We start from the raw sequence: 24,812 nt of genomic DNA, 5'->3' as shown, positions 1-24,812 counted from the left end.
TATTTATCTCATTCATGTTTTACTGGCTTTTCTTGTTATTGGACATAAGCCTTGAATTTAAGTCCTAGCATTAATAGTAATCTTAAGTTTTTTCATTTCAAGCCTAATGTCTGCAGTTGTAAGTAATAATAATTTAAGGGAGTGGGCAGCTTAACTGAATTCGGTGTTTGCTGCACCATATATTTATGTGAAATAACCTAAACATGACAGTGTTTTTCTAACAGTAAATGTTTAACCTATGTGATTCAGAAGATGCATTTTAAACAAGATTGTATGAAATGGGCACAAGCAAGCACAGATATATTTAGTTGGTCTACCACCAAGCATTTGCGCATACTCAACCTTATCTTTTTCAAACAGATCCAGCACACTATCTTTTTGTATATTCCAGCCTACAATAACTTATTTTGATTTATTGAAGAAATATCCAAAATCCCTTTGCTTATTTCCTATGATCTTCACAACACAGCAGGGCATCAACAGATAGAACTATTGTCATTAAGTGTCTTGAATTCCCACAGGAAAAACAGGAGTCCCTATTTCACCATAGTTCCTGCTGGACTAAACGCCAATGCACAAAAGTTTGACTCACATTAACATTATTTGATATAATCAGTTCCTGGAGTCCCCTGCTTGGCAGGTTGTAATTCAATAAAATTTCCCTGTCTTCCTTCCTTCCTTGTCTCTAAAGAACAACACACACCTTCCTGTACTGTACTCTTCTTATTCAAATCTGGTTGAACTTCTCTGCCTTTTTTTTTAAAAAAAAAAAAAAAAGACTTCTGTTTCTCCAAAATGGTAATCCCAAATAATTCTGTGGTTTGCTTCTCTCTAGGCTTTTCTTGAGTCATTTCCAAAATTAGCATGTCCCTCTCCTACCAAAGCAGATCGCTATATATTACTATCATCCCACACACACATCAGCTGAGGAAATGGACTTTTATATTCAGTACATTTTGTTAACAGCCTGCAGTTCCCAAGATTACTTGAAATTAAGTGTTCAAGTTCCTCTGATTCTGACACAGATATAATGTAAATGAAAAACCTCTTCATGTGTCAGCCAACCAAGGCTACACTATAAAAATGGAATGTTTTTCAGAATAATTAGTGGTAAATAATCTTATAAATCCCTTGGAATTCTATGATAGATACACTCCTATTTTAGATATTAGCTGCCTTTGCTACAAAGACATAATGAGACGTTGTCTTCTTATTCTGTCCCAATTTTCTGAACTCTCTGCAAACCACATAGATAGAGCAATTATTATGTCTATTACTTCTGAGGAGATCAAGCCAATACCTGGAAGAAGGATAACTATTCATGCTGTTTCTTGTTCTATATACTAATATTGTTTAGACTAGAGACCACAAATCAGTTGTCTACATCCATACCTAAGTTTCTGGATATGAAAGTGTGGTTTCACACAAATACATTGGTAACTAACCTAGAGTTGCTGTCTTTGAATCTCACTGTTTAAGAGGATATACACTTAGGAATAACTCACTAGATAAAAGCATGACCCAATAAAGATTTTCTACAGACCTAAACATAAATCAGTGACCTGATCACTAGGATGATGCTCATCTCAGAGAAGCAACCCTACATTTATATTTTGGCCAGCTCTCTATTACACAGTCCCAGTGAAAGACCAACTCTGACAAATCTATACTGGCAATTCCATAAGGAACTGTGTGATCTAGACCAAACTCAAGAAATGGATGTGGATGCCTTTATCCAAACGTATAAGTCAACTCATTTCCCACTACGAAGTGGCCCGAAAGCCTGAATATCCTTCAGTTTTCTGCATACTTCAAGAAAGATTTATCTCCCGAATGTTCAGTAGGCTTCTGAAACTCTCCACTGTGCACACATTCACCACAGAACCCTTCCGAGCACACATGATCTCTTTTGTGATGCCTGCACGACCCAATCTATCTTCAGATATTTGTTTAGACCACATGTGAATGGTTGTCTTTGTCATTCAGTTCCAGCTTTTTAAGAGAAGTTCAAACTAACTACTGTAATTAGAATTTCTCATTAGCTTCTCTTAGACGGCTTTGTGGTCTGCCCATAGCCTTTTTTCACCCTTTGAGATGTACACTGGCACTGTACAGGGAACTTGGCAACCCAGTATCAGGTTTTGTATTTTATTTCAGGTTCAGGAACCTAAAACATAGGAAGTAAGTCTGATTTTTCAGATATCAGAGATATCCATATTAAAACATCGGAACACAGTGATGAGACTTTCAAGCTTAAAATGACTAAGCTAGTTCCAGAGCCATAAATAATGTAGTTGCATTTGATGGAGTAGCACTATCCTGTGATACATACAGTTTTGAGGAATCTCCAGTTCTCTAAGACAAACTCTAAAGCAGCAAGAGAAATGACTTATCCACATACTTGAAAACAGCAAGAAGCAGACAAGAATTTGCTTGAATCATATGAACTCTAAAGCAGTACTATCTCCAGTTAAAAAAGGACACAGGCAGGAAAACAGGACAAAAAAATCACATACTTATGCAGTATGTTCTTAGCTAAATCAAGATACTATTCCTGGATTTTGATACAGGATGGTCAATACCAATATATACTATGAGAGAGGAACATCAGCCTACTGAGAAGAGTGACAAATGGACAATTTGAAGGTGATTGGTAGAATCAAAGTCATTTAGATACAAGACCTTCAAGATCATACAAGTCCACCGCTACATCTGTTAATGCCACACACACACACATCTCTAAGTACCTCCAGAGATGACAACTTTGCCACTTCCCTGGGTAGTGTGCTCCAGTGGCTAACCACTCTATCCATGAAGAAGCTCTTCCTGATATCCAATCTAAACCTCCCCGACACATCTTAAAGCCACTGTTCTGCATTCTATTACTTCGAACCTGACAATAAGGACTCACATCCTCCTTGCTACAACCTCCTATTAGTAGTTTGAGAAAGCAGTAAGGTTGCCTCCGCCACAGCATCCTCTTCTCAATACTAAATCGCCACAATTCCTTCAGCCGCTCCTGACAAGTCTTGTCCCTTTACCATCTTTATTGTATTTATTGTACCTCTTTAATTAATAAAAAAATACAAAAAACAAACTATCTAAAAAATTGAATTTTTTTTCAGCTTCCATCTTTGAAATTGATTTTAAGATATGCTCATTAGCAGCATTTTTAACAATTATTTTTTGTATACTTTGGAAATGCTAGATTAAAGAAGTGAGAGAAATTTCATTCAGGAATTTGTTCTCATTTGGACGGCTTATGGCAGTTAGTCTCGGGTGGTCAGACAGCTGCCAAGACAATTCTCATCATCTTAAGCACTATGGTAATCATTTGACATTTCCAAAGGACTATAACTGTCAGAGGACATCATCACAATACAACACAAGGTGATCTTGTAGACAGCTGGAGTTAGTTATGTCAAGAGTTTTCAAAAGTAGAAGCAAGCTTTGAAACTTTACTCTCTGTTCAGTAGCAAATAGATTGTTAGCGTAATGCACTCCATGTTCTTGTACTAGGCAGTTCTGAGCAGACATTTAAGACTTACTTTTAAGTAGGCCACAACATAGTACTCCCCTGTAAGATAATATAGGTAATATCATATGCTAATCGTTACAGACAAGGTAAGAGTAGGAAGAGTACTTAGCACATTCAAGTGAATATTAAAATCTAGTGATATCATCTTAGTTTCAGCTGAGGCAACTATCTGTTAGATGACCAGAAAATATATTGGATGTACAAGGCAGAGATAATTTTGGGCTTTGCACTGACAAAAAAAACCAATCAATAGTAGCAAACCTATTGAAAAGAGGCCAACAGACATCATCTTTACTTTACTCCTTAGTTTCCATGGAATTAAATTACATGAATATTATTTCCATGTCTAAAAAGCAATTTAAAGACATGACACAAGACTAAGCACCAGACTACCCAGAAACTCAAAAAAGCAAGAAGTTAACACCAACTTCTGAATTTTTTATCTCAATAGCAATTTCAAAACAGTTCTGTCAAATAGAACACACAATACTTAAAAACAATAATAACAAAAAAAACATGTAGAGCAAACATCTACAGCAAACCGTTGAGCATACTGCAGGGAATTCCAAACCAGAGGCTGCATTACTTCTGAAATGAGCTCTCTTGGTAAGTTCACCACAGGAATACAAGATTACAGTCTCATCTTGAAGATAAGATTGCTTCTTAGCTAGGTTTATTGCACATCACTGTGAACTTCAGCCTCTGAGTTAGTACATTCATCCAATCTTTTACCATGATGCACAGACATAGTTTGGGTTGACACATGCTTCTGCATCTCTAGACTGCACTGTCAACAAGTGTAAAGATGGCATAAGAATAGATGTTTAACAGAAACATTAAGCCAATAGGTAGACACATCTTTAAGGACCCAGAAACAGATGGAATCCTGGTAGATCACGCTTAACAAAGTTAAGAAAGGAAAGCTTTTATACATAAGAGATCTTAAATTGTAAACTCATACAGCTAACCTCTTTACAGAAACTGCCCACCGTGGTTGCCAAATGCTATTAAAAGCCTGTATAGGTTTTCTAAAAGATTGGATTTCAGACAGAAGGCTTTATCCTGAAGGACAGCTAAGGAATAAGAGAAAGATTTAGGTGCAGAAGTCATAAAGCCTAAAATACATAAGTGAAAAAAATGGTATAAATCTTTGTCTGTCTCTGGGATGTGGCTGGGGTTTTATATTGTCCAATGATACTTACTATTTATGTTTTCATATTTGTGAAATACATTATATTCATATTTATGAACCTCTGGAGGTTGGTGGCTCTGCCTGCAGCAGGAGGGTTAGAACTTGATGATCCTTGGGGTCCCTTCCAATCCAAGCCATTCTATGATTCTATGATTTATTAGTCTAAGGATTTTTAGATGCAGAAAACCTGCTAAGAGATACCATCTGATATATGTTCAGAAGCTGGAATGCTGTCAGACATTCACATTAACTATAGCTGTTTCTTCTGAGAGGAAACTTCAAAAATTAACTCATGCTTTATACATTTCTTTTAGAAAAAGAATTTTTGTCAAGGTTTTCCAGACATCTGAAATGTGTCAGAAAATATTTACAAATACCAATGTCAAATTCCTTCAAAGAGAATAAAATATTTGGTATACCAGTTAGTATATCCCTTGCACAGATTTTAAAGCCTCAGGATACAAATCAGGTGACCAAGCCTCTAATACAAATCAGGTGACCAAGAGGAGTTAAAATGCTGTTTATTTTGCTTGTACCTCACCTAACTTGTTTTAAATGGCAATGAAAGGGGACCTGGGGGTAGAGGGCTGGTATTTCATGCAAACTACACAAGACTTTTCTTCTAAAAACATGTGAATGTGATTATTTAGTTATGTTTTTAAAGCAACATATGTTTGTATAGCTATTATGTTACACAATAACTAAATTCTGTTTCTTCAGACTTTTTTTTTAAAAAAAGTTCAGATAAATTGGATGATTATTACCTAGTAAATATTTGTGTTCTATAACTTCCTAGCACTGGCTACATTCGAAACAAGGATAGAAAGTTGTTTCTCTTAACTGCTTTTGTCTTTCTAGTTATGATCATTGTGATAAATCTACTTTTTTTTTTTTACATGGGTTGAATAAATCAGTGAAACATATCTATAGAGACAAATTAGGTATTAAATAAATGGTCTCCATGTGTATTCAGTTGCTCAGTCCACATATGAAAATTACTAAAAAATTAGAAAATAAATTTCAAAACTATTTTGTTTTAACCATATTTGAAATCAATCTGAAAATTTGAATTTGCTCTGCCATATCACAATTTCCCTAGCAACTAGACATATTCCACTAATTTAAAATTTGCATTATGAAAGATGAAGAAGCATCCGGAATGGGAAGATATCTGTGAAACTTGTGATTTTGTGTCTCCTCCTGGTGATAAATAAAGGACAAACCTCCAAAACCCAAAGGTGAGTTCAGTAGGAAGTGACCCAATAAGAGGAATTAAATTTGTCAGAACAAATGAACATCTACATGGAAGCTGGCCACCCTAGACCTCCTTTGTTCTCGATAGTGAGAAATCAGCACACTAGGTATATAACAGACACCCAAAGTTAGAACAGATGAAATTCAACTTACATACTTCTGTAATTAGTAACAGTCACATAATAGACTCAATATTTCAAGTATTAGCCTTCCTGAAGTTTAAAGTAAGAGTCGGCAGATTATATAATGATTTTGTAGACACACCATGACACTTCTGTCTGATAAAAATATTTGCCTGTAATATTTCATTATATGTAAAGTTACTGTGTAGCAACTATAAGAGGTTGATGGCTGCCAAGAGCTGTGAGGTTGCTGAATAGAATAGTATTTTTGGAGCCTGGCCCAGAGTTGAGACAAAATTTGACTCATCTTCACGCATACATTTGCAATCTCTCTCTAAACTAAAATAAGGATTTAACTCCATCACGAGGTTCTAGTGATATCATGTCAGAGCTAGGAATTGATGATAATATCAATAGAAGCTAAGTGACTCTAGAGAAATAGGCAATCTTTCCATAGCTATGTTCATTGAGACACTTGTGACCTTGAGCTGTGTTCTCCCAGACTGTACATGCACGTTAGCACGATAACTATAATTTGATCACTGTTTATTTTTACTAGTTCAGAGTATATTATCAAGTACCACAGTGAGGAAAAATATAGAAACTGTAGAATACGGATTGATCTAAATCAGGACTGATTAATTCATATTTATTTTTGCTTTCATGTTTTTCAGCTAACAATCTTCCACCAAAAACAGTGAAAAAAAGAGTGAGAAGCAAAGAAAATATGGAAATTGCATGACATTTACATGACAGAATTCTGTTCAATCTGCTTACATTTTAATATTTATTGGATCTTCACCTGTCTATGTTCAAACTGTAAGCTTCTTTAGATCTATCCTGCCACTTAATGAATGCTCACGTACTTTTGAAGACAATGTGAATCCCAGTCTCAACTAAGATTTTTAAGCATCATTGTGATAAAAGAAATAATAGTGATACCTTCATACAGATAAGTAACTAATATTACACTGCTTGGATTGTTAATCATTTGGTCTGCATGATGAAGAGATCAGTAAATAATCTGGAAATGGAAGTTGTTCTTTTTTGATTACTGGAGTACCACTTTTTCAAAGTATCACATAATCCATCAGAAGAGCTCCAAGCAAGCCCACAAGCTCTAGAGACTGTTTCTTGCATACATGTAACTTGATGTCAGTACTGCTTTTCTAATCAAGCAGGTTTCAAAAATGCTTTTACTTTTACTGAGACATTATGTTCTGTAGTTTTTCAGAGAGTTACCCTAACTGCTACTCTGGAATTTTAAAAAGTATTGATGAGCAATAATGTAGTGAGAAATTTACCAGCATGTGCTCTTTACAATGCGTTACTGCACCGGCTTTAGTTACAAGGCTTAAACTAGGCAGCTGAGTTACAATATTGTGGCATATAGCAACAGACAGCAATGGAGAAGGAAAGGCTTAGAAAGACAGAAGGAAGTTTATAGTTCCCAGCGTTAAAACAGCATTAGAGTAACAATAGATATTGTGGCAAAGTATTGTCTTTTATTATCACCACACAGAAAAACAACAGTTCAAAGGGTTCTTTTTTTGGACAATAAATATCCCAAAATGCTACATTTACTCTTACCACTGAGAAGCCAGCGAGGTAAATATATCGGTGGTTTCAGGTTCTTGGAATAGTTTCAACAGTTCTGGTTCTGCTGATAAGTCAGCAAGGATCCTTAATTCAATTTGGGAAAAATCTAGAAAAAGTGTCAGAATAAATCTATTGCTCTAAAATAAAGGTGCCTGTATTCAAACGAAACAAATCATTTTTCTTGCTCAAAAACAAAACCAAGAAAACAATAAAAACCACAATAAGTAACAGCTGTAGAAAGTGTACCTTAAAACGTTACAGTCCAGCTACAGATCACATGGTGCCTGATCCTTCATTATCTTCAGATGTCAATTCAATTTATTATCTCTTTGTTGCTAGTGACAAGCATTACAAATAACCCACTTTCAAACCACACTGAGGAGTATACATCACGTAACAATATTAATTGATTCTAAGGGATTTCACAGCCTTGTTAAATATAATATAATGCAAAGAAGATGGGAAGAAAAGATCACAAAATGGAGAATATTAATATGTATGAAAATAATACTAAACATTATCTTACCTGCTGCTAAAAATGTATATCCTTTCTTTGAAACAAATAGTGCTCTTGGGGAAATGGTTAGTATTTCCTCTTCTTTTCCTAGAGAGGAAGTAGACAAATGTACGAGATCCCAATCCAAAAATAGCTTTGTAAACACCTCACCCAACACACAATTAAAAATACACAAATGACAGCATAAATATCCTAGAAAAGTACCAACGTCCAGCAACGCAATTATTTTACTCATCAGGCATGTACAGCATCTTTATCTCTACCATCCTTGCATTACCACTCATTTCTCCTTTTTTTCCCCCCCACAACCAAGCCCTCCCCAAAACTCTAGCTAACAAGCAACTGCAATAAACAATCATAATTCACCTAATGAAAGAGGCATGCAAGTAAGGAAGGGTCTATAGAGATTACCTACTTATAAAAAGTGTTTTATCTTTGCATATACTGCTTCAATGTGTTAGTAATCAAATTCTGAGGTAAAGGAATACAATATTAAGAATATACAGCTGATATAGGCATCCAAGTGCTAATAAATTAAGCTCTCTACAATGTAAGAAAGCAATAATGTAGATTGACAAGACATTAGAAACTCAGTGTATTCTCTGAAAACCACTTACTTGTCGTGGTGCAAAAAACAATTCTTTATTTCAAACAACCATAATTCATCTGATCAGAGATTACTGACAGCTGATAGTATAAAAGTGGGGGAAATAAGTGCCTCATTATAGGAATGAAACGCATAGAAGCATTTTTGAGAAGCACATAAGATCACTAAAAAATTTGATTGAATTATTTCCAAAAAAGTCTATAAGCCACTGTAAAGCAATACGCCACAGAATAAAACAGCTACTGTTCACACGTTCTTTTTTTAAACAACTTAAAAAACAACAACATTTAAAAATAAGTCAGAGACATAAAATGAAACTACTGTTTAAATTTTATACTGTCTTAAACAGACTCTTGTCTTATGATTTGTATTACATCAATTGGAGGGACTGACTAGCTGTGAAAAGGAGAGCCTGCTCTCATTTATGCAACAAACAAACAATATTTCCCAGCTATGACTTCAAGTGTTCAAGAAAGCTTATCTGGCAAATCTCTCCTATCTACTTACATGTCTACTTACATGACTTTTTAACTTCAATACCTGGGTCATGCTTTTCTAGACTCCAAATCTCTCTGAATCATCTGCCTTAAATCCAATTCCATTACCAAACCAACACGTCTGACTAACTATTGGTGATTAGTTGCGAGCTTGAGTAAAGTACCCAAGCTGTAGCATCTCCTTGGGAAAAGCCATATGAGCAGAATGCACACAAAATCACCCCTAGTATGTTTAATGAAGTTAAGACACACAATTTTCCATCCGGAAAAGAAGAAATAGTGAGATTGTCCAGGAAAACAAAATTCTAAATGTTTAGATCAGTGCTGAAACAGCAAACTTTTGTCAAGCACAACCAGCAAAAAGTGATTGGTTTAAACGTTTAGGTACAACTGTCCATTAATAATCTATTCTACTCTTTTGTGTTGGAGCTTTTGATCTCCCTCAAAATAAAATATAACTCAGTAAGATAATTTCATCTCCTTAACTTTTCATGTTTATATTAACATGGTTTACCTTTTATATACTGTTTGTTTGTAATTCTCACTGGATGTTTAGAGATACCTTGAATGTTCTACAAATAAGAATAAAAACTGCTCAGTAGGTAAAAGTTTATAGCAACATTTATGAACAGTTTACAAGAAACATAGAAACATTAGTGATACAAATGTTGTTAGTTTTTTTTTATCATAAGATTAAACACCTTGCCCATCTTTCCCATTCTGTAACAAGTTCTTTTGAATATTTGACCTTCCTTGACAATTGGGATTTTAGAAGAACTATTTCTCACCAGCAAACTTTACAGATGCTAATTTCTGGACGCGTACTAGAACATAATCAGTAACCCAATTTTTTTTTCTATTTTAACCTGCATTTTTCAATATGGAGTATTGCTTTTAAGAACAGAATACATATGAACTCTACCTTAAGCTAAAGGAAGGTATTCTCCTCCAGCCCCTAGACATTTTTCTAACTTCTATTCCCACTGTTTTGAAACGCATAGTAAACAGCTGCCTCTTATTTTGTTAATCCCACATACCAGTCAAAGTTAAAAATGAGCACTAAGTTTATCAACAAGCATAATTCAGGACAGAAGATTACTAGGCTTCTCTTTAATGATTCAGGCTCATACATCTACAGTGAAGTATGAAAGATGTCACACAACAGCTTCTGTTATGTTATTATGCTTCCTTGTCTAGAAAGGTAACATACAACAGAAGACAATGTGTATGAATGTCAATTTTCCTAATGTACATTTAATTAATTTGTAAGCGGTTCAGGAATTAGATGAATATAATATTATATAATACTGTAAATTCAGAAGAAGGGAACAGTGCTATATAATTTCCCAGTGAGAATGATCATTTGCTATGTAATTTTTAACTCAAAATCATTATACATCCCTAAGAGAGATGTAATCAAACTGCAAAAGTTATTAACATTTGAACTGGAAGTAGAAGAACAAAGTTCCTGATTGGAACAAGATCACTTCTAGTCTTACTGTCGTCCTTAATGAACCCCAGTCAATGAATTAAAGTTGAACCTCTGCCACAGCACCATACAGAGAGAGGAAACTACTACATAATTTACATAATATTCTCATAGTGGAGGTCAAGTAGGAACACAGCTCTAAACCCATCAACATGAAGTCTGAAGCAGAAGAAACGCTGCCTCACATATTCTTCAGTTTCAGTTGTGTTCGTGTTCGTGAATGCAATAAGATTATATTTTGAAAGAAACAATTACTTAGTGCGTAACACCAACATTTATATTAATGATTATTGATTTCCAACAAAAAACTGAGGAGGATCAGTGCTTGTATGAATAACATGAAAAAATAAGTGGCCATGAAAGCTAGTGGATCCTCAGGAATTTAGGAAATTAATTCCTTCCTTATGCACCCAGACCTGAATGCGGGAGCCCAATTTCTCCACGTTTAAAAACAAACAAAAAAAATACTGAAGTTACAAAAATTACATTTTTACTTGAATCATTTTAATGGTAGAGAGCACATTATGGAGTTTTCATCAGGGTTTATACTGGTAATAACATTTACTTGAGATAAGTTCCACTGTAGGTTAAAGAGCTGTTCATGGTTACAGTCATTGATTATTTTCTTTAACTCAGATTCAAAATTCTTAACAAGTTGAAGTGAGGCTTTATTTCAAAATCTTATAACGATAAAATAAATCACTGTACTGCCATCTTGATTTCACTGAAAGCATATGCAGGAAGTCTGATTTTAAAGATTTTTAGAAGTATTACCAATAATTCTGAAAAAAGTAATTGCAAGTGCATAAATGTACTTTCACTTGTAAATCAGTTAACAACTGATAATTTGAATAAATCTTCAGAGAAAAATAAGTAGCTCAGGGAACACAAAAGTGGCAGTGCTCACCTTTAAGATATGGAACAGCTTACTAGATGCCTCTCACTTAACTTTAAACATTCTTATGTTAGTAATTGGTTTAAACTAGCTGCTTAGAATGCCTCTATAGCCAGTAGACAAATACAGGAATCTCCAGTGGGTGAATCAATCTACCTGTGTAAGACACATTTACAACAACTTGACCTAAGACTTGCCTTAAAGTGAAGTTTAAGATTTTAAATTATCAAATTTCATGAGACACATTTATTATAGATATTTTAAATGATGGACTAATAAGGAGACAATCTTCCAAAATGAAAACCTTGAGTTGATAATTAGATGACTGTATTATTATAATCAAAAGCATTAGATCAATGTAGCTTTGGTAAATGACTACTACCACCGCAGACTACATAACAAAATCTGTATTTAGGCTTTATGTATTTATTTCAAGTATATTCCTGAAAAGCTTCACAGATCCAATCTGAGATGTGACTGGTAGCCCTGTCAGAAAAAAATGACCACACCTACTTTTAGAAGTTACACAGAAACAAAGTTGCCCTCCCTGAATGATTATGCTCCAGTAGAGAAGGAATGTACTTGAAAGAGTGGTAGGAAAGCAGTCTGTGAATATTAACTGTTAATACTTGGTTATTTCTGGGTGAGTAAAAACATATAAAACAGAATCAAGCTATTCTAATGGATGGTTAACAAGGAAACCCTAGCAATACGTAAAAAATATATATATATATATCAGTAGTTGCAAAGAACTTGATTACCCTGACTCAGTTTTGTTGATGAAAATCCTTTTACATATAAAAGAAATCTACAAATAAGTTTCAGAGGTTCCAATAGATGGAAGGATAGATGAGACTAGATTCACAGGATCACAGAATGGGTTGGATCAGAAAGGACCCTAAGCCTCATCTACTTCTAATCCCCCTTCTGTGGGCAGGGCTGCCCAGGTTTGACCTTGGTGATCTGAGGACTTTCCTGAATACTGAAAGCAAGCAAGTGTCACGCCCATCTTCCAGGAGGCCAAAAAGGACAGTGCAGAAAACTACAGGCCAGACAGGCTCTCCTCAATGCCTCAAATTAATCCTGGAAACTATTTGCAAACATCTTAAAGTCAAAAAGATGATCCAGAGTAGTCAGCATGAGGGAAATCATGCTTAAACAGTGATAACCTCTGTGATGAAATGACTTTGTGGATGAGGGGACAGCAGCAGATGTTGTTTACCTCAATGTTAGCACAGCTTTCAAAACAGTCTCTCATAAAAGCCTCATAAACGCACAGATGAAGTACAAGCTAGATAAGCGGACAGTGAGGTAGACTGAAAACTGGTTGAAGTGCCAGGCAGCACAAAGTCCAGCTAGAGGCCAGGCACTAATAGAGTGCCCCAGTGCCCAATACTGCTCAACACCTCCATTAGTGACCTAGATAACAAGATAGAGAGCAACCTCAGCAAGATGGTAGACAACGCAAAAGTGAAAGGGGTGGCTAATGCAGCAGATGGCTGCACTGCCATACAGAGGAACCTCAGAAGCCTAGAGAAACAGGCCACCAGGAGTACAACAGAATTCAACAAAACACAAATTCCTGCATGCAGGGAGGAATAACACCATGTGCCAGTACACTTTGGGAGCTGACAGCCTGAAAAACAGCTTTGGAGAAGAAGACCTGAGGATTCTGGTGAAAAAGCAAGTTGAACATGAGCCAGCAGAAAGCCTTTGTGCCTAGGAAAGCCAGCAGCATCCTGGAGTGCATCAGGAAAAGCACTGCCACCAGGTCAAGACAGGTGATCCTTCCCTCTGCTCAGCACTAGTAAGATATATCTGGATTGCTGGGTTCAGTTCTGACAGCCCAGTCAAAGTACTACTAATATAATTCAGGGCTTGGCACATACATCACACGAAGAGAGGCTGACAGAGCTATTTAACCTCAAGAAGAGAAGGCTCAGCAGGGGACATTATCCATACAAATACCTGCCCAGGGGGAAGGTGCAAAGAAGATGGAGCCAGATTCTCCGTACTGGTGTTCTGCAATGACAGAACTCGAGGCAGTTGGAAGACAAATACGGGAAATGCTATTGACACACAATAAGAACTTTTATACAGTGACAGTGCTCTAACCGGTACAGGCTGCTTAGAGAGGCTGTGAAATCTCCAGCCCTGGAGACATTCAAAACATGACCTGAGAAGTCACAGAATCACAGAATTGTAGGGGCTGGAAGGGACCTCTAGAGACCACTGAGTCCAACCCCCCTGCCAAAGCAGGCTCCCTAGACCAGGCTGCACAGGTAGGCGTCCAGGTGTGTCTTGAACGTCTCCAGAGACAGACTCCACAACCTCTCCAGGCAGCCTGTTCCAGTGCTCTGTCACCCTCATTGTGAAGAAGTTCTTACACACATCTATGTGGAACTTCCTATGCTTTGTTTTATGGCCGTTTCTCCTTGTGCTATCTCCACATGCCGCTGAAAAGAGTCTGGCCTTGTCCCTTTGCCTCCGTACCTTAGATATTTATAGATATTGATCAGATCCCCATCTTCTTTTCTCAAGGCTGAACAGACCCAGGTCGCTCAGTCTTCCCTCATAAGAGAGGTGCTCCAGACCCTTTATCTTTGTGGCCCTAGTCTGCTCTAGTGGGCCCTGCCTAGAGCGTGAGGGTTTGGACTAGAAAATCTCTAGTTCCATCCAAAGTCAATGATGTCTATGATTCTGTTTTTATAAAATCAGTGTTATTGATTAATCTATGTAAACCAGTACCGAACAGTGGAGCATGTCTCCTCTCCACGTGATTTCCTACTGAGCTACAATTGAGGCCTTCAGTGAAATGAGACAGTGGAAAACCATAGGACTCTGGTTTCATTCCTAGGCATTTTTTAAGCATATAGAGTACATTTGTAACTTAACATTAACACACACCAAATGCTAAAGAAAAAATATTTTGCAGAAATTATCAGTTGTGACATCGCATCTTAAAATGCAACTAAGAAGAAAGGTAGATATTTCCTTGATTATGAAAAACGTATATAAAGTGTATCAGACTTCACAAATAATTTTGATAGAACTGCAATGCAATTAATGGGAACTACTGGACCGTATACATGGAAATTTCCATTTTTTTAAATGGAATAGAAAGAATAGAAAGCTGAAAAGGCACACCCTTACAACTGCACACTTTTTCATCCAGAGTTGAACTCCCCAAAAGAAAAAAAAAATAAGACAAGCTGCAAAAGCAGGGAACACAAGTGGCAAAAACTAAAAAAATAATTTGTCACTATAGACGCTAGATTAGAACTGTACAAGCCAAAAAAATAGAATCCTGATTTCTTTCCTCCTTAATTTGTTTTTACTGCTACTATAATCAATCCTGACTAATAATACCGAGGCATTCCTTACTCTGTCGGTGTAGCACAGGTTAGAAATCTGTTCTCTTGGTTCTGAGAATACCTTCCTTAAAAGCTATTATACTTTTGCCTATTGCTTCAGGTGAAGACAGTGTAGACTCCTGCTTCTGCTGTTAGCCTCTGTATATAGAGCTATTCAGAAAGAATGACAGTCTTCAGCAAGGACACTCAGAATTGATGGACTCTTGGTGTCTGTTACAGCCTCACAAACACAGCTTCTTCACAGAGCATTCAACCGGAGAAGAGTTTATCAACAAAAAACAAAACCAAATCAAACAACACACTGTTCCCATTTTGATGAGTATATCCACAATCAGTTAAAATTTGTTAAGCCTTTCATTTTTGGTCTCCAAGTTCTACTTCTACATTTCAAACTGATTCTATAAACATGAACTTGATTCCTTCTTAGGTTAAAAACACAGTATGTCCTTTCAGTTCTTTCGTAAGACTACAGTATGAAGATAAATATTGACTACAGTACCTTTCAAGTCAGTGCGGTTAGAACTCACAGAGGCTAGCAGTTCATTTTAATTATTTTATACTCCTTGTCAAGTAAGGTTGTTGCTTATTTCCCATGTTATAGTCCCCCTTCAGTTATTTCTATCAATGCAGCTAGCCTCTATCGTAAACATTTATAGCAGCATAAAATGGTGTTTTTTTTTTTTAAGCAACCTTAGTCAACAGTGGTAACTTTCTAGGAATAAATGTGTACGTGTATACAGTGGCATCTATATCCTTATGTATATTCTTTTTTACTAGAAAATTGCTAGTCATCTACTAGTATTCATCTACTAACTGCTCAGATCTGCATGCTTTCAAGTATGCAATATGCAACAGAAAAAGGCTAGTACGTTATTGAAATAAATGGGAACGCACAGAAATGGTTGTAGACTGTGGACATTTGATTCTGATTATTTCTGCACTAATCTAGGGACTTAAAAATAAGAACAGAGACCAAACTTACTCAGTGAGATAAGATTATCCATTCATAAATTAACATGGTGTGGCCATGTCATGAGTGAAGATCAAAAGCTGCCAAGAAGTCAGATGGAGCAGATCTAGGGAAGCAACCTCTTCTCCCAGTTGTCAGTCAGGTCAGTTAAAGTTGTAACTTGCAATGCAGAACTAGCAAGACTGAGTCCTGAGGACACTCACAAACTCAGTTCAACAAAATTGTCTGGTAAGTGACTCACTGAGAAGTTACACAGCAGAAAATTTGCTACACTTAATTATTGCCCATAGAAGTATTTATTATTGCAAAGAAATAATTATTTTCTGTAACTTCTCTATTTTAACAATTTTAAGATACTCTGAAACTCTAATTTTTAAAATACACTATGTATCTCAATAAATAGAGAAAATACAAAAATGAAGAAGGCCACAAGAGCAACAATATTCTGGTACACATACTCTTGCGTTATCTGCAATTGCCACCTAGTGGCTAGTTAAAAATCAAATACATTCATTTCCTGATTAAAAAAACACTGAAGCATACAAGTTTCTAGCAAAGGACTTAACTTTTGGTACTAGTTACTGTTCTTCATCAATGGTCAGTTACTCAAAGGTGATGCAGCAGGATGTATCGATCCCCTCTTGCCTTAACCAGCAGCACAGAATGATCAAAGGTTTAAGATCTGTTGGTCAAGTGAGAGCCTTGGAAATAATTCATCATCTTTCCATAAGCATAAGAGGCTTTCAAAGTGAATACAAAGGAAGAAGAAAATGACTACCAAAAATACTCAATTCTCACTTCATAGAGTTGACCATAAGAAAATACTGAACTTGAAACCTAGATAACCATTGACTCTCTTCCCTCACAGTGAGGAAATGACATTTCTTGATTTGGTAGAAGTGGTATTTAACTATGAGTTCCTATCAGCCACAGCCAGCAGATGCTGGATTAGCACAGGATAACTAAGGACAGCAAGACTGCATAGAAGTCAGCAAGATGACCTCTGTCCTATTCCATCTATCTTCAGTGATCGTTACGTGAGGCATTATTTTTTTGTTCCAAACCTGAGAGAATGCATCTCTCTCCAAAACTCTGGGGGAAATTTCTTGACATTTCATGAAAGGATGCTGAGGAAATAAAGAACTGGGAAGTTTTCCATGCATTCACAGAGGGGAAAAAAAAAAAACACCACTGTCTGCTGAGAAAAGACCACTGTAATAGGGATGTAGATGTACAGAGATCATTTTCTGAAATTCTGAAGGAAGCCAGTGACAAAGCTTTCAGAAAGCATCAGTCTGAAAACTCAACCATCCGAGACAAGAAGTGTCTCTTGCTATATTTAACTTTTGATCTTCTCCTATAAATCTGTTCTCTTTTTATCATTCTTCATTCCTCCCTTTTTCATTTTTTTTCCTTGCCAGAACTCTTAAAGCTTTTGAAGAAATTTTTTTTCCTGAGGGAGAAACAGAGCGGGAGAAAAATAATACACAATACTTATGTTGTATTAGACAACATATTATTCTGAGATTAGAATTAGACTATGTACTGTCCTTGCAAATAGTAATTCACCAGTAAAGAACATGCAAATACTTCTAACTTTTGAGAGCCTATAAGACAAGATGTAATCTGTGCACTTGGGATTATTTTTAAATTGTTATTATTATGTCTTCTCACAACGTAAGTCTCCAAGCTTTGTATAGTTTCTACAAATATATTCCTAGAAATCCCACCGTTGGAATATTTCATACAAAGAAGAAAACATCTTCAAGCAGAACTTCAAAATTTTCATCAATACACAGACAGGTACCAGCAGACAGCTTCATAAAAAAACAGGCATGCATATTTACACTAACCTGAACATAGATGCATTTTTGCAGATTGCTAGAGACTTGATATTTGAGCAACTGTCTTACAGATGAGAACAGTGAAAATGAACTCAGTAGGCCATGAGCTCTATTAAACTCCTCAGTGTAGATGTGGAGGTACAGCAACCGTGACCATTCCATGACTCAAGAGGATGCTACCAGACGCCAATAACCAGAAAGCATAACATGCCCATACAGGAGGTGAAGCACGTATGGATAAACAGTGAAAAAAGATTGTGACAGATTACAAGTGAATAGCACTATTTGTCTCTTGTAATCAAAATATCACGCTGACATTGCTCTTAAGTTAATATAAAATTCTATGGAATACGACTTCACAGAGTTGCAAGAGACTCAACACAGAGTACAGATAAACTTCTATAACACAGTGCTCTATTTGTACTCTAATTTACGGTTATTACAATAACTACTTTAAAAAAAAGAAAAACAACTTGTAATCTGTATTGGAAAATATATAGCTAAAGAAGCCACTGATGTAAACAAGGGCGATGCTAAGTTTTTGCTGTCACCCATGAGCTTCTGTCATATTCATATTAAAGAAAAACACAGGCAGTTGTACTGACTGCATTCCAACGCAGATTTCTAAAAGGCAATCAGTGCATAGCTCTGGAACCTGCAGCAGTTCTAAAACATCACTGGCAAAGACCATTCAAAGGATAAAAATGATTCAGCACATAACCAACTGCCTGAACAAAGCCCAGTCAACAGCAGCAGGCACTTAAAAGTTGACAATTTCAATTATACTAAGTAAAAATTAAATCTAGTATTAACAAAACAAATGGAGGTATGCAATGCCATACTCTTGAGCAAAGAGACACTTAATAGGAACTTTATCATCTAAGCTTCTCTGAGAGGCTTTTTGCCAGAAACAAAAGGAGAGTGAAGGAGGAATTAGGCCTCTCCATCAATTTTTCACCATGTACTAAAAATATTTTAGCTGATATTACTCTGAGTTGTACAGAATCCTATGTTTTCTTGCACTGTTAATTTTAATGTTCTCTATATTTCTATGCTTATGTTTAGTTTGCAGAAGAAATAATGACAGACTCTCTCTCTTTCCCTGCATTTTTAAAATAGCAGCATTTTTTGCATGTATTACTGTATAGAAACAGATTTATACTGGCTACACATTATCTTTCTTTAAATACCACACAAAACATAATTATACATACAAAGATAATCCCAAATAAAAGACAAGTTATCTACATGATTGCTTCCATTACTGCAGAATTACAGCACAGATGATATCCCAAGCTTTACTGAGCCAGATGGGAAACATTATCATATCAAATGTTGTCTATGCCTCGGATACACAACACCCACCATGAGATGCATACACAAATCAGAAGCCTTTCTACAGAGATCACCAAAGCCATGAATACACCATGGAAAAGGATACTAGGAGTACATGGGATGCTAAGAGAACAAAGGTTTATGATGCAGAACCCTTATTTCTATAGATTCAATATCAAACTATGTGATTATCAGAAACATCAGACATCAGTGTTATACTACTACTAACAGTGACTTCATGCTGTAGTTGCCACACTTGTAGCTAAGAGCATCCTCTTGCAGCGTTAACATAATGAAAATTCTTATCACAAAAGCAATTGAACTAAATTCTTGACAACTTGCTTATTAATTCAAGTATATTTCTCTGTCAAAACAAAAAAACAACTGAGGAGTAAGAAAGGGCAAATTGAGAACTGTCTCCAGTGCTGTAAATGCAGCTTATTTAAATGCTGAAGACTGGACTAAAACACAATTCTAAAAACAAAGCAGCAATAAGAGATTGTAAAAACTCTAATCACATAAAACGAGATACTATTTTAGTACTATTATTTCAGTCATAACTAGCACTCAACTCAAGAGCATTGAAACAAATATACTGAAAATAAACACAACAAAAGGAAAATATATTTTGAATGCAAGAGATACTCAGAGAACACAGACCAACCATAATAAATGGCACGCGTGCTCTGACTTTATCAGCATATCAGCACATCTCAGTGATAGATGCCAGTACCTAGTAGAAAATAGGACACTAAATTCCTTTCATGCAAGGTCCAAGAAAATGCATAGACTGTCATCTCAAAACAGACATTTATTTTTAGTGAAGCACAATGTCAAAGTATAGTTACCTAAAAATGAATTTGTTACCTTAAATGGCACAAAAAGAAACTTTTGGAAAGATGTTTTATATGAACCTTGAACATACCTGACTTCCTTCTATCCTCAAGGCGTTCCAATAAACATATTTTTAAAAAAGACAAAAAAACACACTCAAGTAAGACCAATGCAAATGTAAGATCCACGCTATCTGACCATTTGAAGAAATAAGTCATGTCACTAGGTCAGTATATAAAAACACACTTATAGAACTTCAATTCATAATAGTGTAGTTTCAAAAGTAGCCAAAGACTTTACATTTGACTCTAAGCATCAGCTCTGTCAAAACCTTCTGTGAACTGTGGAGGAAAGAGACAAAAGAAGAAGGATGCTTGAGTAGTGGTGAGCTGCTATACAAATCTGAAGCACCTAGCTGAAATTCTGTTTGATCTGGGATCCAAGCCTTCAGAAAAAAATAAAATTGGTAGTGTCACAAATTAGACTGTAACATAATGAGACCTGGAATGAAATGCCTGAAATTCAAGAGCTGTCACAATAGTTTTCATTGCCTGATTCTCACAGTCTGCCTTGCTCAGTGAGCATGTGTGTGGGTATGTTAAGGATGTAAAACCTATTGGCACAGTGTTAGGGGAGGGAGAGAAGTACGCAGCATCTCATCCACAGTGCCTATAAGCATCAGGACAAACTATCCCAAAACTATACTTGAGTTTTAAATGACTCAGTTCATTCCTTCACTCCAGAAGACAGCCCAGAAGAGAAGAAATACGCTCAGTGTGGATACACATATAGTGTCTCTACTTTAGGAGATTTTCTATTTTATTGGAACTGAAGCCAGACATGGGATTTATTACTCATATTACAGACACTGATAGTAGCACACAACTTCTAACCATGCAATTCTCAATCATTCATTCAATATCAGAAGATATTACTGGAGAGACTGAAATATATTAAATATTTTAGGTTTCCTATGGCTCTTCTCTGAGCACATTAACATCCAACATATCCAAGTTAGTTTCTTTTTCCAGTGACATTATTGCTTTCCAAAGGCTAACAGGCACTTTGATAAGTTAAGTTATTTTATTTCTTTACCTGTTTGGACAAGCTGGTAAAACTATTTTGTCAGAGAGAAACAGGAATGCTTTTATTTCATTTTTTTTCCAACTGCTCTAAGGAGAAAAAAAAATTTACTCATCTCCAACATAACTTTTTGATACTCAAAGGAGGGAAACATCCCCAAAGCCCATTGCTTTATGCTTTCTAATTTAAAAATACAAACATATTCAGAAGTATAGAAGTGTAAATTCGTTAGTAACAGTTCTTTGATGCAGAAGACTGGAGGGACAACTCTTAATACAGAATATCTAATTCTAGTACGGAAGTTTACATCTCAAACCAAATCATAGCATACAATTATATGCAATCTTTAGAGTTACGATTTCTCTTTATTCTAAAAAGGCTTTATGCCTTCCAAACTCTGTCAAGAGTTGCTTTTCCTTTAAAAGGTGAGAGGCTGAACAGTGGTATTTTAAAGGAGGTTTGGAAGTGAGAAGTGTGTCTTCATGAATGTAATAAATATATTTTATATGAAAGCTATTGGTTAGCAATATAAGAGTATCCTGATGTAGACAAGACTAATGTATTTATTAAAAATATTGAAGTCATAAACCTTATTAACTTTTGCATGTAGCCACAGACCATCAGACAACAGAAAAAACCACTAGTCTATGGATTAATTACAAAGCAATTTGGCTGAAGAATTGAACTGTTAATACTTTAAGTATTAACTTGTAATTCTTTTCTTTTCAGATATGCAGGTTCTTACACAGTAGCAAATAGACAGTTACAATGCTACAGCAGTAGACTACAATATCAGATGTGTCCGCCTTTAGTGAGGTACTATATTACATAATGCATACGTTGTATAACACTTATTTGTGACGAAGGTTTTAGTTATGCAACACACACATTGAAGAAGGAATCAAATTAGAAGAAAGAGAGCACAGTTAAACTAAAATAGATGCATGTATGGAAAGCCATCAAATTCAAGTTCTACCAAGAAATCTTCTCTAAGTTGCTGCAACAGAAACGTAAAAAATATCACGCTTATTTTTTGACAGAAAAAATATACATCATTCATACATCCCTGTGTGGATTCATCTGAAAGACGACCATAGAGTTTATTTGACAAAAGAAATCCTGTTCCTTCCCTCATATCTGCTCATTTCCCCTTAAACCTGCAATTAAAATCCTTTAAGACATTAAATGGAATCCAAGAGGGAAGGCGACAGATAGATTCACTTCGTTTACAAAACAAATAGGATACACATAAAGAAACCTTTGTTTGGAACATCATCATCCAAAACCACTGTGCATATGAGATGTTTTTTCTATTTTAATTTACACAAAAGCAAAGCTTCTAGTAGTCCAGAAAGTCAAAAGTCATTCCAGCCATGGAGAAAATTATAGCCAACACTGAAGCACAAAGAGCCCAGTTATCACAGCCCTAAAATGACCTGGAAAGACTTCCAGAGCAACAGAGTGATTCTATACTGCAAGGCCTGAAGTCAAACTCCAGAAGTGAAGGGCAGCTCCTTTGGCTCTTCCTCCTTTTCTGTAATCCTCTGGGTACACCCTAGGGTTCACCAGTCCTTTACAGGGAGTGGCTTATAAACACCAGGAATTTATAATAAGTAAGTTACTCAGTAGCAATCTAGAAAGTGCACGCATGGCTTACAGTTCTCACTTTCCACATCAGTTTAAGGTATAAAATATCAGTTTCTGATCAAAAGATCACGGAAATTATTCATTAAAATAACTGCTCTAGAGTAAGATACTCATTAATAAACTTTTTCTGTCTCCCATTTATGTACAGTATGGCAATTGCAAGACTTACGAGAAAACTAGAACATTTCATAAGCTAAAATACGTAGTATGGTATGTAAATTACATTTTTACAATTTTAATTTAAATTTTAGAAGGCTCACTTACTGGATGTTTGGATGAAAGTCTGCCAGTCACAGTTCCTGTCTGATTCCATGTAGGGCAAATAAATCCCTGTAGTCAAATAAAATAACACCCCCCAGCACCCCCAAAAAAGGGGGTGATTAGCTATATCTAAAAAGGACATTCCTCTACTTTAGTTAATGTAAACTTAATTAAAACTCACTGCAATTAGGATTACAAATTTAAAAAGAATTGTAATTACATATATATTGAAGTTCTTGAACTGTAAATACTGCAATCATTTCATAACTTTGATTTATTTTAAATACCGTGTTTTACAATTGTTTTTAATACACATCATTACCTTTCTCATGCATGTTTGTAGCCCATCCACATAGGTTGATTTTATCTTACGAACCTAAATTACATAAGAGGGTTAGACAAACACTTATTCATAAAAATAAGATTTACGTATCAAAAACCTTAATCTCAAGTGCATGAGTTTGTTTTGTAGACTTCTTAAAAAGACAGTTTTACCCTAGGAAATAATGGGTATATACTCAGCATTGCTAACTTTTTTTAGTAGGTCAAAGTGTTAAGTTTTACTAGTGTCTTCATAGATCTGGCTTCAGCATATAAGAACTATCGGAATCCATTCTTTTACACTTTATATGCCCCAGTCAATAAACTACACCAAAAACCCATACAAAAATAGAAGTTTAGATTTTTTGGATTTACCTATCTTGGATATCAGATGTACTGAATACTCAGACATTAAGCATAAGCATTAAGCATAAGAGCTAACTAGGTAATTTTGGATTTTCAAGAGGCTCTTGTCACTTTGTTTAACCGTTAATAAGTTACATTTCTTGCTAATTTTGCTTCAGTATAACTACCTCATGTAAAAACATCACCTCACCTGCCTGTATTCTAACATAATCTTGGGCAAAGGATGACGATCTTGTAATTTACTTAGCTGTAAAATAAAGAATTTGGATTACCGTTATGTTTTTCTGATAAGTGGTATTATTTAACCACCCTAACTTCACCACTAGAACAATCATTAGTATTTCATATTTAACTGTACTTAAGAAGTAAAATACAGCATAAGTTCTGCTGGAAGGAATTCTCTTGCTGAGATGAAAGAGGATGAAATGCTTGCAAAAGCGTTACGTCCTTCAAACCAGCTCACCCCAGGCCCTGAAGAGCCTTCACTCATTCCTGCCATCAGCAGGAGGGCTGGAGATTATCCCCTTACAGTTCGTTTCCCTTCCTGTTTCAGACAGAGACAAGAAGATATGTAGAAATGAAAACTTTTCCACAGAACACAGAAAACAATAAGGCATGTGCAGTGAGGGGACTGCCTATGGTCCTTTGTTTCATTTTTGTGCTGGACAGCATCTAAGCAAGAGAGAATATGGAAAAGTACACAATACATATTTATACATGTATGCACAAGGGGATAATAAATGTATATGTAAGTGTATATTCACATAGTCAAAATCCAACAGCAGAATTCCCATTTGTCCCATAATATAAGTTCCAGGAAATTTCAAGATTACTTAGATAGTAAGTAGACAAACATTGGCAAATAAAATCAAATGAGATTGCATACGTAGAAGTAGAACAAAAGTTTCTGGAACTACACAGTTCAGGGTAAAAAAATGGAATTGTATCAGAATAAAGATGTTCAAATCATAATTTTTTTTCCTTACTATCAGAGATAGGTTATTTATTCATCTATCTATAGTTACGCAGATTTGACTTTAGATCTATGTGGAGTCAATATGAAGTGC

The 24,812-nt window shown here is 35.7% G+C and overlaps 1 protein-coding gene across 6 annotated transcripts in view; it reads right to left on the bottom strand.

Moving 5' to 3' along the window:
• POLN (DNA polymerase nu) overlaps positions 1–24,812 on the bottom strand; it is a 92,688-nt gene that overhangs the window by 41,359 nt on the left and 26,517 nt on the right. For all 6 annotated transcript variants that reach the window (XM_021396321.1, XM_021396320.1, XM_021396324.1 and 3 more), the window contains 6 exons: positions 23,936–23,992; positions 23,381–23,434; positions 23,062–23,127; positions 9,841–9,898; positions 8,232–8,309; positions 7,697–7,811 (listed from right to left, as the gene is read on the bottom strand). In XM_021396321.1, the coding sequence (XP_021251996.1) occupies positions 7,697–7,811; positions 8,232–8,309; positions 9,841–9,898; positions 23,062–23,127; positions 23,381–23,434; positions 23,936–23,992 (428 nt within the window). The remainder of the gene's footprint in view (positions 1–7,696; positions 7,812–8,231; positions 8,310–9,840; positions 9,899–23,061; positions 23,128–23,380; positions 23,435–23,935; positions 23,993–24,812) is intronic.

This window comes from Numida meleagris, chromosome 4 (genome assembly GCF_002078875.1).
Source record: "Numida meleagris isolate 19003 breed g44 Domestic line chromosome 4, NumMel1.0, whole genome shotgun sequence".
In the NCBI taxonomy this organism is placed as follows: domain Eukaryota; kingdom Metazoa; phylum Chordata; class Aves; order Galliformes; family Numididae; genus Numida; species Numida meleagris.
This window is presented reverse-complemented; position numbering and strand designations above follow the sequence as displayed.